The sequence below is a fragment of the Myotis brandtii genome, unplaced genomic scaffold, assembly GCF_000412655.1.
Source record: "Myotis brandtii unplaced genomic scaffold, ASM41265v1 scaffold4, whole genome shotgun sequence".
Classification (NCBI taxonomy): domain Eukaryota; kingdom Metazoa; phylum Chordata; class Mammalia; order Chiroptera; family Vespertilionidae; genus Myotis; species Myotis brandtii.
The window spans coordinates 927,161-951,035 of NW_005365371.1; the positions used below are offsets into that span (position 1 = coordinate 927,161).

The 23,875-nt window shown below is 54.0% G+C and overlaps 1 protein-coding gene across 2 annotated transcripts in view; it reads right to left on the reverse strand.

The window, feature by feature from the left end:
* Positions 1-23,875, reverse strand: part of MYLK (myosin light chain kinase) — a 176,846-nt gene that overhangs the window by 69,139 nt on the left and 83,832 nt on the right. Inside the window, exons 12-18 of one of the 2 annotated variants that reach the window (XM_014545250.1) lie at positions 18,541-18,678; positions 17,052-17,249; positions 16,116-16,365; positions 10,602-10,673; positions 10,088-10,174; positions 8,863-9,941; positions 1,049-1,165 (exon numbers count right to left, since the gene is read on the reverse strand). In XM_014545250.1, coding sequence (XP_014400736.1) covers positions 1,049-1,165; positions 8,863-9,941; positions 10,088-10,174; positions 10,602-10,673; positions 16,116-16,365; positions 17,052-17,249; positions 18,541-18,678 — 1,941 coding nt within the window. Of the gene's footprint in view, positions 1-606; positions 700-1,048; positions 1,166-8,862; positions 9,942-10,087; positions 10,175-10,601; positions 10,674-16,115; positions 16,366-17,051; positions 17,250-18,540; positions 18,679-23,875 lie in introns of those variants that run through there. The other variant, XM_005873108.2, reaches the window with a different exon arrangement.

Below are 23,875 nucleotides of genomic sequence, written 5' to 3' on the forward strand. Positions count from 1 at the left end.
GAATGGGGACAAGAACTCTACATCTTAAGGACCGACAATGAAATGGGTTGGAATTTCCGAGTCCAAATGATCACATTCAGCATTCAGAGCAGCCAAGCTGGTCTCCCAGACGCCTTCTCTGGACACTAGTTTGAACAGTGCCACGAAAGGTTACTAACCAGCATTTCAAGGGCAAGAAATTGTTTTTCTTCTAACTACGTTTTTAAACAGTTCCAAGCAAATAACAAAAAGAAAGGGTACGGGACTGAGTCTCGAGGGGGCCAGGGAAGCTCATGCAGGATGCTGTCCCTCTCTGACTGGCCTCAGTTTTCTGTTCTATAAAAGGAGGTGGTAGCCTGAACCATCACAGGTCTGTTCCGCTTCCGAGTCTTTAGTTCTAAACCACGCACAGAAGGAGAAACAAAGTCACAAACATACCGCCTGCATTCCTTTAGGACCAATCCAGCTCCTCACAGCTGGTCTGGCCCCTTCATCGGGGAAACTCCACGCAGACCTGGCAGGCCTCCCTGTCCCCACATCTCCTCCCCTCCCTCTGCGGTGCTACTAGTGCCTTTTCCTTCCTGCAGAGGCAGCCCTGTCCCTACGGAGAGTCACAGCCCAACTCACCTTCTCCACGCAGCCTCCCCACAGGGACCCCGCTCTGCTCCCTACTCCTCACGGGCTGTCCTGCCAGCACCGGGCACTTGTTTGTGGCGGCTTGTAAAATCCTCTGCAGTCACTTTCCTGTGGGTGTGTCTTTTCTCCTCTTGCCCTGTGCCCGGCTTCCCTGTTCAGCAAGGTTCTGGGGGTGGGGCCAAGACTGGGGAGAGGTGGCAGCAAGGTGAGCCCCTCCTCCTCCCAGCCTGGAGTGGGGCTGAGGCCACACAGGACCCTCAAGCCGGCCTCCCACTTTCCTTCCTGTTGTGTTTTTGCAAAAGGTGACTTGACACCCACAAAAGGAATGCCGTGGATAGTGACGGCAGCCTTGGTGCCGCTCTGCTCAGGTGCGGTGGGAGGAGGGCGTGTGGAAGGTGGGATTGCGTGATGGCGACGGGTGGGCACCACCTACCGTCCACAGTGACTTGGCAGGAGCACTCAGCCTGGCCGGCGCCATTCTTGGCTACACACTTGTATAAGCCTCTGTCCTCTGGCAGTGCCTTCTCGATGGAGACGGAGCAGAGGGAGCCTGGGGAGGAAGAGGAAGAACGGTTGAGTGGACCAGGTATGGGTCCAATACCTGCCCTGGAACCTGGAGCACAGGAGGCAAGTGTTATTCACATGGGCAGCCTCAGGGAGCCCAGAAGTCAGAGGCCCGGGGGAACCAACCCCTAGCTCGAGTAAAGCCAGGGCACTTTCTAACTCAGATCCCAAATAACTGATCCCCAAACATACTAGAGAGTTCTTTTATGAGGACATAAAAAAAAAAAAAAGAAGGTACAGAAGAAGGGAAAGAAATAGTCTCTGCCATCTAACACAGGCCGCGCACCTGGGACTTCTGGGACTTCACCCAGAGATAAGCAGTAGCCGGTGCAGGTGATTACAGACCTGTGTGAGGAACAGTGGCCGCTGAGGGAGCTTGTGCAGTTTACAGCAGCGATTCTGGGAATGCATCTTAGAAAAAGGGGTTCTGAACAGAGGGGTGGGTGGGGGAGGGCAGGAGTCCCTGTCCAGCAGGGCATTGGCCTGTGGGGAGATCTGCCTGGGACCCTGGAGCTGGCTTTTCAGGAACAGTATCTGAATTGAGGGTCACTTTGGAGCTGCCCCCCTTCAGTGCTGGGCCTTCTGGTCACCTCAGAGAGCGGAAGAGATGGCCTTCTATCCCCACAGACTCTCACCTGGCCTACCTCGCCCCAGCGCTCCTCCTCTTCTGGCCTGGTTGGGGGAAGGAGGAGTCAGACTGAGCATTCACAGGCATCTGGGGTCTGGTCCTTACCCATCCTGGGTCTCTCTTGGCTAGGCCGTTCTCTGGGGGATCCCCTGAATATTGGGCTGCCGGGCCAGGTAGGAGGACAGCAATCACTTCCCTAGTTCCTGTCTTGAGACTTACAACAAGCCAAGAGCATGACGTCCTGTCCAAAGCTGCCCCTGTCGTCAGGGGAGCAGTCATCACACAAGGAGGGGGACAAAGCCAGAGCCACGTGCATCCTGCTGCCTGGAGCAATGGCTTTGGCCACCTCCCTGCCGCCTGCCACTGCCCTGAGTGGGCAGAGCTGTGTGTGTGTGTAGGCGGCATGGCCAGAAGGGAGGTCGACAGGCACAACTCCCAAAGGCCTTTGATCTCAAAAAGTACCCTCCCCTCGATTAGACAGATGCACAGACTTGACCAACAAATACGAGGATATTCAGAGAGAGGAAGGATGATGCCAATTCCGCCCAGAGAGCCTCCCTAAGCCTGGGAGAGAAAGCAGAGTTGTAATAGTTCCCTTTACCTCTTGGTGCCTGGGTCTGCCTTAAACAGGGACACCTCTGTTTGTTCTCTCTCTCTCTCTCTCTCTCTCTCTCATGCACCTGCACCTTTCCTCCCTCTTCATCCTTCAAGAACTCACCTTTGCTCTCACTCTCTCCTAAGCTCCAAGGGCCATTCTTTTGCCCATTTCCTGAGCCCATGCAGCCCAGCTGGCTCACTTTTTCTAACTCTGTGACTTTCCAAATAACTTTTGCTTATATTTGAAGAAACTACAACAACAACAGCAGCAGCAACAACAACCACCCCAAGGAAACTGCAGTCCACTGACCATCTGAGGTGGGATGGCTGATCTGCACCCTCCACCCCCTTATAAGACGTTGCCTCTTGGCAAGACCTCACTAAGTTCTCCCCCAGGGGAGGGCAATGGGCCGGGATCTCTTTCACCGTAGGACACAGAATCTGCAGAAACTGCCACAGAAAGAGTTTAGGTTGGATTTTTAGGACATTCATCACGAGACCATAAACTGTGAGGCACAGGAATGGAGGAATGAGGTTAACTATCTTCTAGAGAGAGAAATTTCCATTTATCTGGGGCAGCAGAAGACTGAGATGACCTCTGGCCCCAAAACTTGAAGCTTAAAGGAAACAGACCCCATCTTGCCATTTCCCCTCAGTCTGAGACGAAGGCTCTGGGAGCAGATACCCACTCCCAGTGCACATCCTGTTCGAATCCTTGATTGCCTTTTGGTTTCAGTCCCCCAGCTGCCGTCAGCCTTAAACCAAAATGGCACAAACTGCAAAAACAGTAGAGAGACCACCAGGACAAGTGGAGCATTTAAACCCCAGCCCTCGCCCCGCACCAGGGAAAGCGTCAGAGCAGGCAATGCAGCGTTTCCAGCTGCTTAGAGCCTGGACCCCTGGCCACATGCGTGGGCTGGGGGAGGGCCCCGGGCAGGCTCAGAGAGAAGAATCTGGTATTTCCTGTGGGACAGCTTATTCCTGACCTCCAGAAGGAGAGCGGTTCCCAGCCTGTTTTTGTGAGAAGCCTCAGCCTGGTGGGGAATTCTGAGAGGGAGGTGAGGGGGATGGGAGCGATTACCACAGAGCCAGGAGTCCAATGAATGGCTCAGCTAAACTGTCCCTGGGAGAGCCTCTCACGGTCATGGGGTCTGAGATCCCCACCTGGCTCCTTTCCCGAGTGTGCGGGTACAGAGAGGACAGGGGTGTGCACGGTGGAGGGCGCGGCCCGGAGCCTTGGAGACTCTGCTCCCAGGCTGCCTCAGTCGGCAGGGCCTGGCTCCTGGCATGTCTGGACAGAGCGACTAGCTCCAAGTCACCTCCTCAGGGACGGTGCCCTCGTGTCACTCCTAAGCACTGCCTAAGGCCATAGATGGACCTCTTCTGAGCTCATCTGAATCAAAACAGGTCTCTCAAGACCATTGCTGAAACCGGTGTCTGTCTCCCACACAGGCTCTGGAGGGCAGTGACCACAGTTATTATGAATGTTTTTCCTGAGCCTGGAATGCAGACACAGTAACAAAAATATTTGCCAAACTGAGAATGACAGAGGTGCATGTCTGTAGCAGGTGACCTGGTAAGATTTACACAAAAGAAAGTCACGAACATTTAATCAAATATAGCCTACCTTATCTATAATAATAAAAGTGTAAAATGCGCCCTAACCGGTTTGGCTCAGTGGCTCAGTGGATAGAGAGTCAGCCTGCAGACTCAAGGGTCCCAGGTTCGATTCCGATCAAGGGCATGTACCTTGGTTGTGGGCACATCCCCAGTAGGGAGTGTGCAGGAGGCAGCTGATCGATGTTTCTCTCTCATCGATGTTTCTAACTCTCTATCCCTCTCCCTTCCTCTCTGTAAAAAATCAATAAAATATAAAAAAAATATTTAAAAAAAAAAAGAATGATGTCATGGGCATCTGCGTGGGGAAGACCAGACAGAGCGTCTGGGGACGTAACCATGCTATGACACGCACTGGTGCCAGGCCAGCCAAGGCCAGTGTGATGTGATTGGCTGGGGGGCCCACCATCGCCCCACAATGGCCCCGCTGAGGGAGGCCCAGGCCACCAGCCAGTGGGGCGATCAATGGAGCGGGGGGGACTCCACAATCGCCCCAAAGAGGAAGGCCCAGGACACCCTCTGTGGGGCAATCGATAGGGGGTGGGGGTGTGTGGGGGGGGCTCTGCAGAACCAGGGAACCGGAGGTGTGTGGCAGACACAGGCAGCGCCTGGCCAAGGCGGGGGCGGGTGGGGGGCAAGGCCACGAGGCAGCCGGGGCTGCGAAGGCCTACCCTTGCAAGAATTTCGTGCATCGGGCCTCTAGTAAAAGATAATATACAGGCATACCTCGCTTTATTGCGCCTCACAGGTATTGAGTTGTTGTTGTTTTTTTACAAACTGAAGGTAAGACTCTTCACCAGCAAAAAGATTACAACTTGTCTGATTGCATTACGACTTGCTTTACTGCAGTGGTTTGGAACCAAACCCACAGTATACCTGCAGTTTCTTAAAGGGAAAAACCCCTTCCCAACTCAGAATTCTTGAGTGGACTGTGCCTACAATGAAAAGGGCTAGAATAGTGCCTCACGCAGAGTAGGTGCTATATAAATCCTTTTGTAGGATGAACTTATAGAAGTTCTTAAAAAGCTTTTGCAAGATCTCACACTGAAGGCAATTTAAAAAAATGAATCATTGTTGACGACAGCAACAAAAATGAATCCTTGTCATTAGACTGGGAGAGATGTTTGCCAGGAAAGAAGTCTGGCCTGGGGACAGGAATAAGGCATAAAGAAGAAAGCCCCTGGGGAGCAGCACAGAGCCCCTGGCTCCCTGGCCTCCCACCCTACAGGCCTGGAGGGTGGGCCCAGCATTGTACCTGAACACCAGGCACCTGCAGCTCTGGGAGATGCAGGAAGAGGGAGGACACCTCCATATGTTCCTCCGAAAATTAATGGGCTCCAACCCACTGGGCTACAGTCACAACTCTGCTCTCTGTGGCACTAAATGGGGTTGACTTAATCCTGTTTCGGGGGGCCTGCAGGCTATGAGCCCTATCCCAGTTACAGGTTGCGAGAAGCCCCCTGAAACATATAAACAGAGCATCCACTAGCGGTTGGTGCCCAGACAAACATGAGGTAGGGGGAGGAGAGCACAAGAGCCTCTGTAGCCAAAGGCCAGTCACAACAGTCCCGGAAGGCAGCCTGGAGGAAGTGAATCTTGACCTTAGGAGAGAAGACAGCACAAGGTTCCATGCAGTGGGGCAAGAAGAGTTCCAAGTCAGGAGGTGGGGGCGAGAGGGTGTTGTGGGGATGAAGGGCCCGGAGACCGGCATAGCCACCCCCTCCATTTTCTCCTACAAACCACCTCAAACCACAGCTTCCCATATCCACTGATGCCCGCACTGTGACCCCAGCCACCCAGACACTGACGCTCAGTGGTCTTTCACTCCTTCCTCTTCTCTACCCCTCTACCCCCACCCTTCCAAGCCACAGGTTCTGTGAATTCTGTCCTGGCTTCTTCAACAGGTTACTTCCTGTCTGTGCCCATGTCTGCCTTGTTAGCTCAGGCCCACCACCTTTCTCCCTGACCTCTTCAGCGGGCCCCTTACATGGCTCTGGGCATGGAGTCAATCAAGCCCCCTAAAGCCCAGCTTGGTGTGCATTGCTCCTCATTCAAAACTCTTTCCTGGCTCCCTATTGCCTTTGGAATAGAGGTCGTCGGCATGACACAGGGTGGAATGAGGCCATGCCTTCCTCTACAGCCAGACCGTGCTGTGGGCAGGCCTGTGCTCACTGCTGCTGTGCCCCTACCTGGGAAACCCACACCCTCCCTCTTCTGGGCTGGGAGTCCTGGCCCACCTTCAAGGTTCCTTTCTAGGTCCAGCTCTCTCACCACCAGGGCCCCAGCACTCGGCTCCCTCTCCTCCTGCCCTGCTTCCAGAAGCAGGCACTTGACTGGGATAGTCTGATCACTGAGCACAGGTCCTCTCTTTCTATCGACAGCAGGTCCACTCACAGCTCTCCGAGGGACCTACCCTGTGCAGTGGGGCCTGCTGAAGTGGTCACTGAACTCTTTAAAATAGGCTCTCTCCTGGGTCCCTGTTTAGCCCAGGATCTCGAAGACTTGGAGAGTGAAGCTCTGAAGAAGGAATGGTGGACAGAAAGAAAGTGGGACTGGTATTTTGAGACAAGGCATTCTCTCTATGTGGCCAGATAGACAGGCCTGTTTCAGGGTCTGCTTCCTCCATTGCAGTGAAACTACCAGAAACTGGGTGAGCTTGAGGGTACCACCAGTCTTTCAGCCTCTTGGCCACTGTTGACAGTGCTGAGGAGTAGCCATTAGCATTTTTCCTTGGTGGACAATTCTCTTGGTGAGCTGATGGATCATGAAAGGTTTCTCAGCTGCACCAGCATGCTGCCGTGTTAACTAGAATTAACTTAGAGGTAACATATCATAGTGATCTAGCATCGGGACTGCCTGCATTCAAATCCCGGCCCGGTTACGGACTAGCTGCGCAACCTTGAGCAAGGTGCTTAACTGCTCTGTTAGATGGGCAGTATAGTCGTTGTGAGGATTAAATGAGTGAAAAGTGTCAGCTGTCTGGGACAGTGCCGGGCACATAGTGTCCAATAAATGCCAGCTATTCTTAGTTTTCGAAGGAGAATTACAAATATTTAAAATATTTTTAAAAGTTGGATTTAGGGCTGTCTGCATAGTCCCCTCCCACCCCCTTCCCAGTCTCTCTCTCTCTTCTCCTTGTGCCGGCCTTCTTTTCATTTCTTCAGTTTAGTCGAGTGGATTGTTTGTAAGTGGCTGCTGGTGGCTCTGCAGGTTCCAGACGCACAGCTTTGTGCCTTGCCTTCAGCTGGCGGAACGTCCGTCTCCTGAGGTTGTGCTGCCATGGACATCACATGGCGCAAGCCTGTGGGGCACACACGTCCCAAGGGCGGCAGCTGCCCACCCTCCCTGCTGCCCAGAGAGATCGCCACAGGGAAATGCCGCTGATCAAAGCTCTGGATCAGTTTTACCAAAGACTTTCCAAACGAGAGGGGCCCACGGGGGTGACAAGGAAGGCTGTGGCATCCAGTCCCCTGGACATCTCACCACAGCAATCCCCACGCCCCGGTGTGTGCAGGCTGCACTAGCAGAGGCGGGGGTGGGTGAGATGACTTCTGGAGGACCCTCCCAGTATGGCCTTATGCCTGTGAAAAAGGTATCCTGTCAACACATCAGCAGAAAACTCAACATTTTTCTCTCTCCTGGCCCATTTCCCCTTTACTACGTCAGCATTTAGATTCAAAATGCTCCGGTCTTCCAGACCTGCTATCTGAGCTGCAGCGTAAAGAGAGGAGCTTCGTCGTGAGCTGAGGGGGCTACTGCTATCTTCAGGTGCTTCACTCTGGGTTTTAGGAGGGAGGCAGGAAGCAGATCAACGGGTCAGGGAGGCCTCGAGTGGAGAATGGAGAGCTGTTGGAGGACAGGAGGAGAGCAGCACAGTGCAGGGCGGGGGATGTTTCTGCCATCTCAGCTGCTCTGGATTTGACAGGACCTGTCTGTTGGGCCTCCGCTGTGGCAGCTCTCTGCCCCTCAGGGTAAAAGGACTGTGACTTCTGTGAAGCTTTGTACCCTGCCCTGCCAGCACCACCAGCACCAGCCTCACGCTCAGGCCGGACCCTGTTCTAGCGCTGGCCACCAGAGTGGGGTGTGGGGAGTCTGCTGGTCTTGGAGCTCCCTCCCAGGTTTGGGATTTACAAAAACACTTCAAACCAAATTGAGGGTCCAGGGAAAATACCCCCTCACTCCTGTCACTTCTCTAGAACTCCAGACCCCGAAAGGACCCAGATGGCAAGACTTAGAGCCCCCCTTCTTCTCCCCACCACTCAAGAATGTGAACTAGCAGCAAACAAAAGTCTCATCCAAATTAGGAAGCGAGCAGCTCTGTCTGCCGGTGAGTGTGTGCCATAGGGGATGTTTGGAGTTTTGGGCTCCCGCACAGGTCCCTTCAAACCCACAATGTTACCAAGACTTCAGCTGCTGACCCTAAATCAGTCCTGTGCCATCCCATCACCGCACACCCTTCCCCAAACCCAAAATGCTGCTGCAAAAGCAGCTGTCAGCTCAGGGCTCCTGGGAGGCACCGGACCCTGTGCCTCTATTTCCAAGCCTGTGAACAGAGCCCTCTCCAAGCAAGAGCTGTGGGGCGTTAGTACAGGCCCCCGTGCTCTGAGGGGGCTGCTGCTGAGGTGCTGGGAGAGGGCTCTGCTGGACAGATGCCGAGACCTGGGCATGCGCCATAGAACTAGACTCCCACCCACACCCCCCACGGACCCTGAGTGGGGCACCTGTCCTGCGACGGAGGGGGACACAGAGGCTCTGGGCTGTGAGTGCTGATCAATAAGACCACGGCTCCATGAGCTGGCAGCGATCAAAAGCCCCTTCCTCCCCAGCCCTGCCCTCATTACCTTCTTGGGAGAGGATGATGAACTTGGTAGTCTTGAGTGTCTTTCCATTCAGCGTCCAGGTGATGGTGGCCGGGGGGTCAGAGGACACCTGGCACTGGAGCAGCAGCTTCTCGCCCTCTGCCACATGGACATCTCGCAGCTTCTCCGTGAAGGTCGGGGCTGTCCCTTGGCTCTCTGACCTTTGCTCATTATCTGTGCCTCCTGAAGGCCCCCTCTTGCAGTTCACATCATTCTTAACCTCCTTCTTGAGTTCTTCTTTCCCAGCTGGTTTTGGGATCTCAGCTGGCTTGGCATTGTCCAAGGGTTTGGGGGTTTCAACAGGCTTGGCATTGCTCGTAGGTTTCAGGGTCTCAGCAGGCTTGGCATTTCCCAGGGGCTTCGGGGTTTCGGCTGGTTTGGCGTTGCCCAAGGGTTTGGGGGTCTCAGCTGGTTTGGCATTACCCAAAGGTTTTGGGGTCTCAGCTGGCTTGGCATTACCCACAGGTTTCACAGTCTCGGCAGGCTTGGCATTGCCCATGGGTTTCGGGGTCTCAGCAGGCTTGGCATTGCCCACAGGTTTCAGGGGCCCTGAAGGCTGGGCATTGCCCACAGCCTTGGGACTTTCTGCCACTTTGGCATTCAAGGCCTCAGCGCTGCTGCTCCCATTCTCTGCTGGTAATTTTTTCTTGCTGCCCAGCACTGAGCGAAAATCCGGGGTGGCAGGTTTTGCAGGTGGTACCTTCTCAGGCACTGGGGTCTTGGGAGTCCCCTTCTTGGCCAAGACAGAGCGGAAGTCAACCTGCTGGGGACTGTGCACCTTCCTCTCTTCCTCGGACACGGTCTTTGGCTTCACTTGCCGCTGCAGGTTGGCGCGGAAATCCATCTGCTCGGCTGGGATCTCCTTCAGGTCTTCCTCCGACACGGTCTTGGTGCTCACCTTCTTCCCGAGCAGGTCGCGGAAGTCCAGCTGCTCCACCTCCTGCTGGCGGATGGCCTCCTCCGTGTGCTGCCGGGTCTCCACGCGCCTCTTCAGCACGCCCCGCACGCCTTCGCCGTCCTCCTCCTCTGGCCAACCCTGCCCTCTCGCTGGCCAGCTAGGCCTCAGGGTCCCATAGCAGTCACCATCACCACCACCAGCACCAACTCCTCGGCCACAGAGGCCCTCGCAGCCCTCCACAACCCCCCCCCCCCTTCGCCGCCCTCCTCCTCCTCTGGCCAACCCTGCCCTCTCGCTGGCCAGCTAGGCCTCAGGGTCCCATAGCAGTCACCATCACCACCACCAGCACCAACTCCTCGGCCACAGAGGCCCTCGCAGCTGGCAGGCTCCCTCCCCCTGCAACCAGTGAGGGGAAAAAGGAAAGCAGCAGGAGGAAAAGGGGCCGGGTGAAAAAGAGACGTCAGGGGAGAGCAAATCCCCGAGGGAGGCAGGGTAGAGGGGAGGGGAAGGAATGGTGGGGGCTGGCCAGGCTGTGTTTATAGAAGGGAACATTGGTGAGAGGAGCCTGCTTGCTTAGTTGGTTTGTTACATCGGTAATGACTTCAGTAGCCTTATAAGGGTGTGTGCAAAAAAAAAAGAGAAATTCACCCCCTCCCTGCTCTCCCTCCCTCATTCGCCTTCCAATCGCTCCCTCTTGGCTTGGGCAGCCCAGCCCGAGCACACAAACAATCTGGGACTGTTGGGCTGGGCCTGCAGGGGCCAGGAGGAAGGTGCGTGGGTGGTGGCATGGGGCCTGGCCAGTCAGCTCCTGGGGGGCACTCACCGCTGGGGGGCTCGGGTAGGGCTGCTCTGTAGCATCAGTGACACTTGGCAACTGCATTCACCAACCCGGTTCCTAAGGAATTCAAGGGGTCAGTACAGATCAAGAGGCTCTCGGCTGAGGGCCTTCTCGGGCCGCGATGAGGGAAGGGCCGGCAGGACTTGACCACAGGCTGGCTGCTGGCTCCAGGAAAGATGGGACCACAGGCTTAGCTGTGACCCCAACAGGCCAACCCCAGCCCTAGACTTAGGGCAGGGCCCTACCCCCCTCTCCTTGGCTCACCCTTTATTTTCCCAGCTCTTGTTTAAAAAGGAAAAAAACAAACAAAAACAAACCAGGATCTTCTGGACAACAGCTAAGATAAGCATCCAGAAGTAGCAATACTTTTCTGTAAGTATATTGCAAAAATAATTCAATCAATAGATCACTCAATCAATAAAAGAAGAGTAAAGATTAAACTAATGGGGGCCGTGATGGAGCTGCTTGGTCTAGAGCAGCGGTCGCCAACCTTTCAGGCCTCACTGCTGGTGACCGCTGGTCTAGAGTGTGCGGCCTTGGTCAGCCTGCCAGTGACCTTGAGTTTGACTCTGTGCTCCCTTAATACAGAGCTGGGTACTTCCCTCTCCTCTACAGTGCCCCCCTCCCCCACTACTTCTCCTTCGCCTGCTCAAGAAATGAAAACACCCTCCAATCCGTACTCATTGGCTAATGCCCTCAGGTCAGAACTTTTTGCATTGAAACCTAGCAGGTGTCTCCCTAATGGGTGGCCCTCTCTCTTCTTCCCTCAGATGGGGCTCTGGATTCTCCAGCAGCTGATAAAACTGTTCAGTCTCTCTGAGCTGGTGGGTGAGCAGCTGGGCCCCTTCTGCTCAGCAGAGGGGCTATTCCAAGCTTGGGTGCCTGGAGGACATGGAGCAGCAGCTCAGCCCGCCAGCCCTACAAGGCTGCCATCTGCTGGCGTTTCTGAGCTCTGACCAGCCAAGAGGTCCTGCTTGCCGGTGGAAGGGGTGGAGGCAGGTCTGAAAGCCAAAGGCTTCATGGTGATAAACACCCGTGTTATACAGCACCCTCCAGCTCTCATCATGTCGCATCTGTTCTCGTTCTTGTCCCCAAGCATCCCAGTGAGGCATAGAGAATCACTGTGTCCATTTGAAAGGCAAGGAAAGGAGGCTCAGGAGTTTCTGTGAGGCAGTGCTGGGGTTCTGGGGTGTCCCACACATCCCACTGCACAAAACCATCTTACCAGCCCTTCAGGGGCTGAGCCTGCCTCACCTGCTAGCTAGCACAGGTGTGCCAAGCTCTGCGACAGGTTCCTCACATAATCCATCTCACTTAATATTATGACAGCTCTGTGAGGTTGGGGTCAGCACCATTTTTATAGGTAGGAAAAATGAGGCTTATGATGGTAAAGTAATTTGCCTAAACCCACAGAGCTAACTAGCGGGCAAAGAGGCTGGGACATGGGTCTACCTAAATCCAAGACCTGTGACCTTCCTACCCCACTCTACAGTGCTCATCAGTACAAATCTATTCTGGGATATGTGTGCGTGTGTGCGTCTATGTGCATATGGATAGGTCAGCCACACGCACGGGTTCGCATATATGTGGGGTCGACCTGGTGGGCACCTGCACCTGCAGGTCCGTGTTTGGGAACATGTGCCCATGCACCAGTCACCGCACACGAACAGACATCTGAACATGAGTTCACGGAGCTCTGCTGACGGATGTGGTTACCTTTTGCCCGGTTTCCCTCCCCATGGAGGGCCGACTCTGGGTCAGGCAGGGGCAGCCCATGGTATGGCAGAGGACTCTCAGGGCTGCTGGGGGTTGCTGCTCACTCCCCGGTACTAGGACCCATTTGAAAGAAAGAGAGGTTGATCTTTGCTGCCCCCTTCCTCCTCTTATCTGTTGGGTTCCCTCTGGGCCAAATAAACTTAAATCTCTGCAAGGCTTCCTCTCAGGGGGCACAGACTCAAGGTTCAGGAAGCCTCATGTCTGGACAGTTCGACAGCCCAGGGTGCTTCTTTGCTCAACAACAAGCAATTAGGTGCCTCCCTGGTGCCAGGCCCTGGGAAGGCTCAGGGGCTCCCACAGCACCCTGAACACTCAACACAGAAGGCTACAGGACTTGGGTCAACTGGAGGAATAACTGTGGGAGTTCCTTTGGGCGGAGGACCAGCCCCTGCCAGGCTGCTGGCCAGAATTAGGCCGTCCTTTTCCCACTTTTCTTTCAGGCACAGGGTTGGCGCCCGGAGTTGGTGGGAAGCAGGAGGACAGGATGCCCAAGGGCCATGTTTCCTGGGAGCCCTTTTCAACATCTCCTTCACTGAGTTTGCTCTTGTCACAAGTAGAACGCAGGCCAGATGCAGAAACCAGGAGCAGACACTGACCAGATGGCCCTGCTCTACCCCAGCCACGCTCCTCGGAAGCTTTAACTGAGCTGGAGTAAGCTTTGTCTCCTCGTGGGGGGACACAGGTAAGGGGTTCTGTTGTTTGCCAATCCCTGCCCTCAAGGAGGGCAGCACAGGCAGCCTGCTGCTCAGCCCATTCCCAGGCCTCACTCGGAGCCCCCAGGGCAGTCTGGGGGGCCGGTAAGGGGTATAGAACTTGGGATTCCCACGGCTGGCCCACCAAGTGAATCATCCCTAGAGGTGGTCTGGGGGTCACTATTTCTGCAGCTATAAACTTAAATCTCTGCAGGGCCGTAAAGGCAAATCACGGTTCACTGAAAACCTGCAAAGATCAGAGAGGCCTGCTGCCTGGGACCCACCCCAGATAACCTCCCAGCTGGAACAGCCTTTGGGGCCATCTTTGGTATCATCGCATACTTAGTCAGAAGTATGTGCAGGGGCCGAGGATGAGGGCCCTGCCCCGCGCCCAGCCTAGGTGCTGCCCCAGAGGATATGGGCCTATCACCCTATACGGACAGAGCTCCTCTGCCCCCACCTCCCAACCCCCGAATAAGAAGTCCTCTCCTTGCTACAACGCCTTGGGGCCTGTCCCACTCTAAATCACCCACCTCTGGAATGGATTTTTATAGGCAAAATTAAAGATTTGATTTCTTGGGAAGCAAAAATCTTTTAAATAGTCCAGCTGGAATTTGGAACTCACTTTTTGACATTTCCCCTTTTAGTTCAGGAGAGAAAAGCTACGGAAGGGAAGGGGAGCTAGAAACCACCCACCATATGTACCCCCACCCCAGCCTTCCCACCCGCTCTTCCTCCCAGCCATCCAGTTCCTCCTTGAAAGGCATTCTGCCCTGGGTTGAGGTCTGATTCCTGTCAGGATGAGAAAAGCAAGAGGGGAATGAGGCCCTGGCAGGCCTGGCACACATTCCCCAGGAGAACTTTCCACTGGCTCGCTCCTTCTCGGCTGGGGACGAAGCCAAGGCCAAGGCACCAGCCTCCCCAAGGGATGAAAAGACTGGGCTTTGGGGAGGGAAAGGGGGCAAGGGCTGCCGGGGGTGGGGACTCCAGTGCGATTTCCCAGGTTCCCTAAGTCCCCAGTGCACTTGGAAGAAACCAGGAACAAAAGAGCATCTGATTCCAAGGCAGAGATTAAGGTTCTAATCTGGGCTCTGTACTGGCCTTTGGGTGGCCACGAGCAAGTCCATGACCCCGAGACCTCAGTTTCCCCCATTATTAAATGAGGAGGCGGCGAGCTAACTTCTGAAGTCACTTCCAACTGGGACAGTCTAAGTTTTATGACTGTCCGCAGCTGGGCCCAGACAGTCTGCCTGCTGACCTCCCAGTGCAGCTCTCCACGCTGGCCTGGCTGGCTTCCCACTGCCCGTGCCTTGTCTTCCTACCCTTTCTTGCTCAGCCTATCCAACAGGCCCTCAGCAGGCAGGCCCTTTACTTAGTTGCTAAGCCTCAGCCTGTTTTCCTCAAAAGGCCCCCCAAAGCTCATCTCTTTTCGGATGTCTGGTTTGATTGACATGAGTAACTGCCTCAAAGCACTACTCCTTCTATACAGACAAGCTCTGTTCTCACATATAACGTTTCCATGATCTGCACTGACCTAGGAGAGAGGAAGAGTATGTCTTCTGCCTATTTTGGATGCAGATTTGCCTTCCTTAGAATAACCGGTTCAGGCACCAGGCAAAGGCTGTTGGTGGGTCTGGGCACACTACCAATGGCTGCTAGCAGGGTGACTGGCCAGCCTACAGCCATCTTATCAGCTGTCCACAGATGTGTCATTAGCTCGGCTGAGATTTGTTGAGACCTACCTAAGTATCAGCAGAACTTCCTAGCAGATCCACAGACTCCCAAGACATAAGAATGGCTACTTCTCAAAGCCACTCAGTAATGGGATGGTTTGTTAGGCAGCAAAAGCCAACTGATACAGGTAGAAAGCACATGCGCGGGAAGGACCCCAGAGCACATGCCAGGTGCTGTGATTATGATAGCGACAGCGTTCCATCCTGGCAGTGGCAGTGGCCGTGGCGTGCGGCTACCGAGCCTGTCTGTAGCTCAGAGCCTTAAACATGATGAGCTCAGTACAGGGAAACGATTTGTCCAGGAGATCAAGCCCTCTGGCCAAGCACCTGAGCCAGGCAGGTCCAAGCCTCCTCGGGGTGCGGCACAACCTCCTATTCACAGAGTCAAGGTGCAGACATGCGCTCTCCTTCAGCGCTCACACCAACCCGAGGGGCTGGCTTTTCGCCTCCATCCACCCAGGGTTGGCATGGCATGTGAAGAGTTAGAGCATTAAAAAAATAGAAGAACATTTCTGGATCACATTCATTTACCAGATAGTGACCACATGCTGACTATGGGCCAGACATGTTCTAGGCACTGGGAACATGGCAGTGTGCCCTCAGGGAGCTTACCTTCCCATGTAACCTAGAAAGGCCTTGAAAGAGAGAAAAAGGGAATGGGGAGAGTCAACTTCCCTGCAGCAGTCTGAAAATGTCTATGGCTTCTTTGATACTCCTCTCTCCAAAGGTGGAATTTATTCTCCTCCCCTTGAGTATGAACTACTGAGCGACTCACTTCTAACCAATATAAAATGTGGCAGAAGTGACGGTGTGAGACTCCTGAGGGTGAGCCATAAAAGACACTGCAGATTCCGGCTCATTCTCTCTTGGATCACTCTCCTTCTCCCTTCCTCGCTCTCTCAAAATCAATTTTTAAAAATCTTTTAAAAAAGATGCTAAGTATTGGGGTAATTTGTTATACAACAAGAGATAACTGATATACTCCCTCTACCTCCTGCTTTTCCAATTTTAATCCATTCTTCCCTCCTTCATATTCTCCACACACCAAATAATGGGGGAGCAGAAGCCAGAATGTAGTAAGACAGAGGTCTTTGGGGAATGGAGCCCAGAAGGGACGGTTCTCCATGCACGTCTGCTGTACTGAAGTGGAAGAAATGAAAGCTTGTCAGCGGCACCAAGTCTGCACTTTCTTTGCCTTGAAGCCCAGCCCCACATTGTTTTGTGCTTCCTCTGGCTTCCCAGCCCCAGGCAGGAAGTTGGAGGGTGTAGGAACTTGGGGGCGGGACATGCAGACTCACTTGAGCAGGATTTCATACTGGCCGGCGTGCCAGGGCTGCACATTCTTCAGGACCAGGGTGAACACGTCCTCGTTCTGCAGCACCTCGAAGTGGCCGGCGTCTTTGGAGAGGGCCTTGCCGTCTCGGAGCCAGTGCACGGTGGGGAAGGGGTCGCCGGCGATGGCACAGGAGATGAGGACGCTCTGGCCCAGGGAGGCTGTCACCGAGCGAGGCTTGCTGATGAACCAGGGCTGGGTGCCATCCTGGGGCTCTGGAAGTTGGCAAAGCGTTGAGTTAGAGAGGGAGGCCTTTCAGCAGAGAGCGTCCACTCAACTCTTCATGGGGGTGAAGGTCGGAAGATAGCACGTTACCCAAATAACAGCTTGTCCAGAAATCACTTTTATTGGACATACAGATATAGCATATTCTGCTTGTGGCCAATCTGTGTTGGTTACATTCTCAGAGGATAATATTGACGTGAATGGTATATCCAAAGCAAGGGGAGGTAGCCCAGGATGTACAGGGCACTGGGCTGGGCACCAATGATCCACATTAGATGTGATGAGGAAGATCTGTACTTGCTTATGAACTGGTCTCTCCTCTCACATGGAGGCTCCTTAAAGGCGAGGACCCCAATAAGCCCGTAACTCACGTCAAAAGCCATCGCTGCCAACTTGCTACATGTATCGTGAGATTTCCCTCCTGGCACTCTATGCGGCTGTCACCAGAAACCCAGGGAGGGCAGGGACTTCAAAAGGCAGGGAAGAGCGGCCCTACTCAGCCAGACCTGAGATGTAGGGTGAGGAGCTGGTCCCTGGGCTGGGCTGGGACCAAGACAGCACAGGGTCCATCATGGGAACACAGCAGGCTCAAGTGGCTTCCTCACCTCTTGACGGCTTTTGGAGAGACCACGGCAGCAGCCCCTCTGCCCCTGCCCCGGCACCTGGTCAGCCTCACCTTGCACGGTGAGCACAGCCTGGGTGCGAACCTCCCCGGCGCTGTTCCAGGCCTCGCAGGTGTAAGTGCCCGTGTCCTCCGGGAACACCTCCTGGATGCACAGGCTGTGCCGAGTGCCCCTCTGTTCAAAGTGGAAGTCCTCCGACTCCTGGATCTCGTTCCCGTTGTGAAGCCAGATGACCTCAGGGGGTGGGTTCCCTGAACGGGAGGAAGGTCGGGGCCTGGTCAGGAGGTGCTTTCCTGGGCCACCTGGCAACTCTGCACATAGTGCTGGGCCACTGTGCTAAGTACTTCACTAAACCACGCTTCAGCTTCCTACCCAGAAAGTCTTCTAACGCATCTGCCTCCCAGGTTTCTTGGAGGATGAAGTGAGCTCGCACAGCCCCCTCATAGCCCCCTGGGATGGCAGCTGACACAGCTTGCGGCACACGGAAGTGTTAATGCATGCTCATAATTATTTCACAACAGACTTGGGAAACTAGGAAGAACCCAGAGGTGAAAAAAATAAGATTTCAAAGATGAGAAAGGAAACCCAGGAAGAATGGTTTTTAAAATTAGAATTCAAACTGCCTGAGAGGCAACTGGGTCACTGGGTTTGAAGGGACCACGTTTCCGCTCCGCACTGACTCGCACTGCGCAGTTGGCGTGACTTTATGGCCACTCCCTCGCCATCCTCAGCAGAAGGGAAGCTCCGCTGCATCGTGTTGTTACCGTACAAATGTTGTCTGAGGGTGAGGGTGGGCCCCAGCTCATATGGGATTTCTCAACAGGCTCATGAAGGACAGCACCTTCAGACTTTACTAGTCTGTCTTCCGGGTGGTTTCCAGCAATTTATTGAGGCAGAAAACAGTGGCCGTCTGTGCTGGTTTCCTCTATGATAAGAGCTGAGCCGCTCTGCTCTCCTGAAGAGGAGCAAGGCCGAGGCGGGTGGGGAGGCAGGCCAGGCGGTGTCAGGAGAAAGGAGAGAGGGGACCACCTCTGTCCCCGATGGGTTGGCTAGTACATGTCTGGAGGCCGGGTGCACAGCGCCTCAGATTTCTGTCAGAGGAGTGCAGACAGGGGAGGGGACCCAGCCCCTCTTTTAGAAGGGCTGTGACAGCTCACACGGGGTAACCACCAGCCCCTCTTTTAGAAGAACCTCTGCCCCTCCTTCTCACCTAAAATTTGAATAGAGCACCTGAGAGCATCTTCCAAGGGTTGGGAAGTCTTCACATCATCTGGTTTAGTACCTGTGTTCAAACCTCCCAGCTACATTGGGTTTTCACATCAATCCCTCACCCTCTAGCCGTGGCCATCTCCTCCCCTGGACCATGTGACTTCCAATGCAGAAATCCCTGCCCAGAGAAAGAGGAAGGAGGGACCCAGAGGCTCTGCGTCGTTAGGCCCACTGACTGAGGGCCCCATGCCTGTTTCCTGGTACACCAATGATCTGAGGGGACCTCAGGGAATAATGCCCCTCCCCCCCAAGGAGATAGCTGCAGCAACAGACCTGACACCTGGACTGTCATGGTGACCTGGCTTCCATCCATGACCTTGAGGTCAGAGAGGCCTTGCAGGAAACGGGGTGCAGCAGGCTTGCTGGGGGCTGTGGGCAGAAGGTACTCACTCTTCCTGTCACTCTTCTTTTCTGTGTGGCAGACAATAGACGTGGGATCAACATTTGTCCATTCGTTTGACAAACACAGACTAAGTGACCCCTGGGCACCGGACTGCCAGGCTCCGCTCCCCCTAGAAACTGACCACCGAGAGAGGAGTGTGGGGAGGCCCTGGAATCCACTGGGAACTAGGCGTGCCTGCTTCCCTGCCTGATGTGGCCGTGCTCTTGCCAGACAGCAGGGAAAGAACAAGGCCCTGCAGGGCTGGGCCCAATCCAGGTTCTGGTTCCTCAGGAGAAAGTCACGGGGGTGAGAGGGCATCTTATGAGATTTTGTTTTTCTTAAATTTATTTACTTTTTTAAACAAAGGACACCCTCGTGTGGCACAAAAGGTACCGAAGGGTACATGTAACGTCTCCCTTCCATCCCATCCTCCAGCCATCAAGTGTCTATCTCTCCCCAGAGGCAACCAATTTTCAGTTTCTTGCTCATCTTACCAGAGGGGATCTATGTGTATAACACAAGCAAAAGGCACACTCTTTTATTTCCTCCTCTTAAAAAAATGGCAGCACAATGCACACAATGACTGGCATCTTGCTTTTTCACTTAGCAATGTATCTTGAGGTCTCTTGTAAAATAGAACTGAAGAGCTTTCTCATTGTTTTCTGTGACTGCATGATGCTCCATTGCCCTGTCATGAGATTTTAAGCACCCAAGAAAGCCAAAGACATAACATGCACTGGAATGACTAAAATTGAAAAGACCGATCACCCTAAGCACTGCTGCGGTGGGGTGTGGAGCAACGGGGAGCTCATAGAATGCTGTGGGGGTGTAATTCGGAACACACCCCTTTGAAAGCAGTTTGGCAGTTTCTTAAAGAGTTAAACATACATTTACAATATGATCCAGTGATTCTACTCTTGGCTACTTATACAAGAGAAGCGGGAGCACATATTTATTCAAAGACTTGTCCACAAACGTCCATAGCAGCTTTATTATTAATGGCCCTAAACTGAAGACAACCTATCGACAAGTGAATGAATAGACAAATGGTGATTTAGCCATACAACGGAATACTACTCAGCAAAAAGGAATGGATTCATGATAGACACTAGCGCTACGACAGGGACAAATCTCACAAAAATTACAATGAATAAAGGGAACCAGACAAAGAAAGAGTACATACTGGATGATTCCATTTACATAAAATGCTAGGAAATGTAAAATACAGTGACAAAAATGGCTGGAGGGATGGACTATAAAGGGGCATGAAGAAGCATTTGGGGGTGATGGAGAGGTCATTTCTTAAAGTTGTGGTGAAGGTTTTATAGGTGAAGGTTTCAAATTAAATAGCATAAATATATGCAGTTTATTGTACATCAATATTACCTCAGTAACAATGGGGAGAGGGGCAGGGGCACCTCTCTCTCTCTCTCTCTCTCAGAGGGAGAGAATGCACCAGCTAGTCAAAGACATAAACTAGATAAGTCTTTGGGTTCAGGGCTGGCCCACTCATCTTTCTGTGGAGATGGATTGACAAACAGGCTTTCCATTATTCTCGGAACCCTGCCCAAGCTGGGCTGTGACCTGCCTCATGGGAGCCGAAGGGGAAAGGGCAGCAAAGGGCCTGAGCTGGAGTCCACTTCCCACCCAGGACAGCCTGGTGCACAATGAGCTCACGGCTGCCCTGTCTCTGATCTTGGCCTCTGTCCTGCCAGCCAGGTGGCTGTGACCTTCGATAATTCTTTTTGTTAGTTTTATTATTTTTGCCTTTTGGTGGGGCAGGGGCAAGGGCAGAGAGGGCTATGATATCTCTAACTCAGACGCTAAGCTTAGGGGAAAGGGGACTCTGGTATGTTGGCTCCTTTTGGCCCAATACCAGGGTCACCAATACCAGGTCTCCAGGAAGCTGGCGGCGTGGGATACACATCCCGGGTGCTTCCCATACCCGGGAAAGGCCTCCATATTTGCCAATGAATTTTTATGTTGGTCCTGAAAACAAAATACAGCCCATTGCACAGCTCTGCCAGCCCAGCCTCTGGGAGTGAGGATGGGAAGGCCTAGGTCCTAGGCCCTAGGAGGCTGAAGGAAAATCCCCATCGGGTGCCCTGTGAAGGGCATAGAGCTGAAGTGCCGGGCGGCCGAGCAGGGAAACCCTGTAGCCCATGAGCAGAGCACAGGCTCTCAAGCCCTTGCTCCCTGCCCCAGCCCGCAGCATTGCTGCCTTTGACAGAGGGGCAGCCAGGCGGCAGGCAGGAGGCCCGGGAGGGGCTGGGCCCAGCACTGGAGGTGCAGAGACCCCGGTGCTCTGACTGGGCGGCAGTGGCCAGGAAAGCGGGCTGCCTCGGGAGAGTTGAGGAATTTCCTGTCATGCACAGACCGAAAGGCTTGAGGACAACATGTTTTCGCCTGTCCAGAGCCCTTCCCGTTCCTGCCTCCCTGCTCTCTGCCAGAGTCCCAGTCCCACAGAGCTCCTGGCAGATGCACCCTTGTTCCTCAGCCACCCCCCCCCCATCCTCTCTGGGGTCTTCCCTGCCCACTGCCCAGTGTCCTGACCTGGGGCTTTGACAGCCTATGGGTCTCGGCCAACGGGAACGCGAAGCATATCTGTGCCTCTCTCTCCTGAGAGGTGCCTCCCCCCCCAATCACCACGGGGCAGCTCACTGGAAGCCACAGGAAATCTAGGATCTGAGGCTGGGTCATGACCTCGGGCAAATCACCGCCTCTTTCTGAAGCTCGAAGTCCTCCTTTGTACGTAGGGGTAGTGATGGGGTAGCAAAGGCATCATCCCAGGACGTCGGGAGTTTCAGAGAAAACGTGAAAATACTTAGTATGGCTACTCGCCATCCATGACAGCCCCTGTGTGAGGCAGGTCAGAGCTGCCCCCTCCTCATCACTCAGGCTCAGGGTCGCGGTGGGCTTATCAGCAGCAGAACAAACAGAGGCTGGGCCCTCCCCCAAGGCTGACTCACTTTATGCGACCTGAGGCAAATACTGTTTAGGAATATAAATGCTGGCTTTAAAATATCAAGAGATAGATCTGAAGTAAATTGAGAAGGAGCTTTCCCTGCACTCCCTCCCGGAGAGGGATAGAGAGTGACTGAACTTGTGGGAACCGGCCCTGGATAGGCATTGAGCTCCAGGGTCACCCCTGCCCTCTGACCCTGTTCTTCTTCTCCAAGGCCCCCCAGCAAGAACAGAGGAAGGAGGGGCGTCACTGGGAGTAAAAGTGCGAAATGAATCTACAGGTTGGGGTCACATGGGCCTGGAGAGACTCTGAATCTAGGCTAGTGCACGGCTGAGTCATCCCCAGCATTCAGCTGCTTCCAAGTCTGCAAGGGCTGAGAAAGCCAGCCCACCCTCCCTACGAGCACACTGGGCTAGGGAGCACGGAGGAGGGGCAAGCAGCTTCCTTTAGGTGGTCCGAAAAAGCAGCCCTAACAGAACCCTGACTCCCCAGCAGAACCCCACCACCCATGTCACTGATCCAGCGGCCAGGATGTGCTCAGGGAAAGTGACTTTCACGAGGTCACGGAGCCTGTTAAACGCAGTCCTGGAGCTCACACCCAGGCCTCCCAACAGCGAGGCCCAGGGATTCTGGGGATGGTCTCCTCCCAGGGAAGCAGCCTTCTCCCATGGCGCCCAAGGTGAACCCACAGGAGGACAAGTGTATTTTCTGCAGATCTGTATCCTAGACCCTCCTCAAGGGAGAAGCGCTAAAACAGAGCAGGGGCAAGCCAGGTGAAAAGGGCATCTAATTCCAGAGCCAACCAGGTGATTCTGGCTCACCCCCATGCATCAGCTCTTGCTCATTCCTGTGTGGATGCAGATAAAGTCAGGCAGGTGGACACTGGCTCTGAACTCAACTCTGGGCCAAAGGGGTTCCCAGCCCACGCCTTAGCATCCTCTCCTCTATATTGCTGGTAACAGTCATCATCAATTATTAATGACTAGAGGCCCAGTGCATGAAATTTGTGCGGGGGGGGGGGGGGTAACTCAGCCCAGCCTGCACACTCTCCAATCTGGGACACCTCGAGGGATGTCGGACATCCCTCTCATAATCCAGGACTGCTGGCTCCCAACCATTCGCCTGCCTGCCTGCCTGCCTGATTGCCCCTAATCTCTTCTGCCTGCCAGCCTGATTGCCCCCTAACCACTCTCCTGCCAGCCTGATCAATGCCTAACTGCTCCCCTGTCGGCCTGATTGCCCCCAACTGCCCTCCCCTACAGGCCTGACCACTCACAACTGCTCTCCCCTGCTGACCATCTTGTGGCGGCCATCTTATGTGTTAGAGTGATGGTCAATTTGCATATTACCGCGTCATTAGATAGGATAATACTATAGTGATAAGTGGACTGTATATAGCGTCGGTATCATGCATGATCAATATTGCCGGGTTTTTAGATGATTCAAAGAAATAACATGTAAAACTGCTAGAACAATATCGGGCAGGGAATAAGCATAAAATTAAATGTTTTGTGCCTTTTATAACCCAACTGACCTTCTTGGTTGGGCAAACTCAAACTGACAATCACTAGTAGAAAAGTCCCCATTTACCTTGAATGAGGCAGAGTCTGAGATAATATTGTAACATTTCCTTACACAGTTCAGCACTCCATGATGCTGAAGGATGTTCATGATTCTGTTGAGTGTCCTCCTTAACTTCCTCTGAGGTGGGGGAGATTGAGCCCCCATTCGCTGTGGAGGGAACTAAGACCCCAGGGCTGACCTGGTTGGCAGGTCCTGGTCTGGGCTCTCTCCCTCCACTGACCTAGAACACAGGCCCAGCCACCTGGATCCCACAAGGAGCTTCGGGTCATTATGTTCATGCCCAGAGTCACTGGTGACCCTAGAGCTGTGCCCTGCTGGGGTTGTGCGTTAGTGGTCATCTGTCACCATCCTGGTTTGAAGCAGAGGTAGGAGGGCAGGGGAGGAGGGGCAGGCACTGGCTATAGCACACAAATAGCAAGAGAAGCGTCCCTGGGACCCAGGGGCAGACTTGCTGCCCAGCTCAAACGGGGCCAGACTAAATATACCCCAGGTTTTTCCCACCACTGTGCTCCCGGCTGCCCTGCTGAGCCCAAGGCCAGAGCCGGCTGGCCTTCTCTCTGCATTCCAGGAGGGCTGGGCTCCTTGATTACTGTCCAGGATTAAAGCTTTAGTGAACAGATCTATTGCTCTGGTACTCGGTCAGCTGGCCAATGCTTCTCCCTTCCCTCACTGACTCG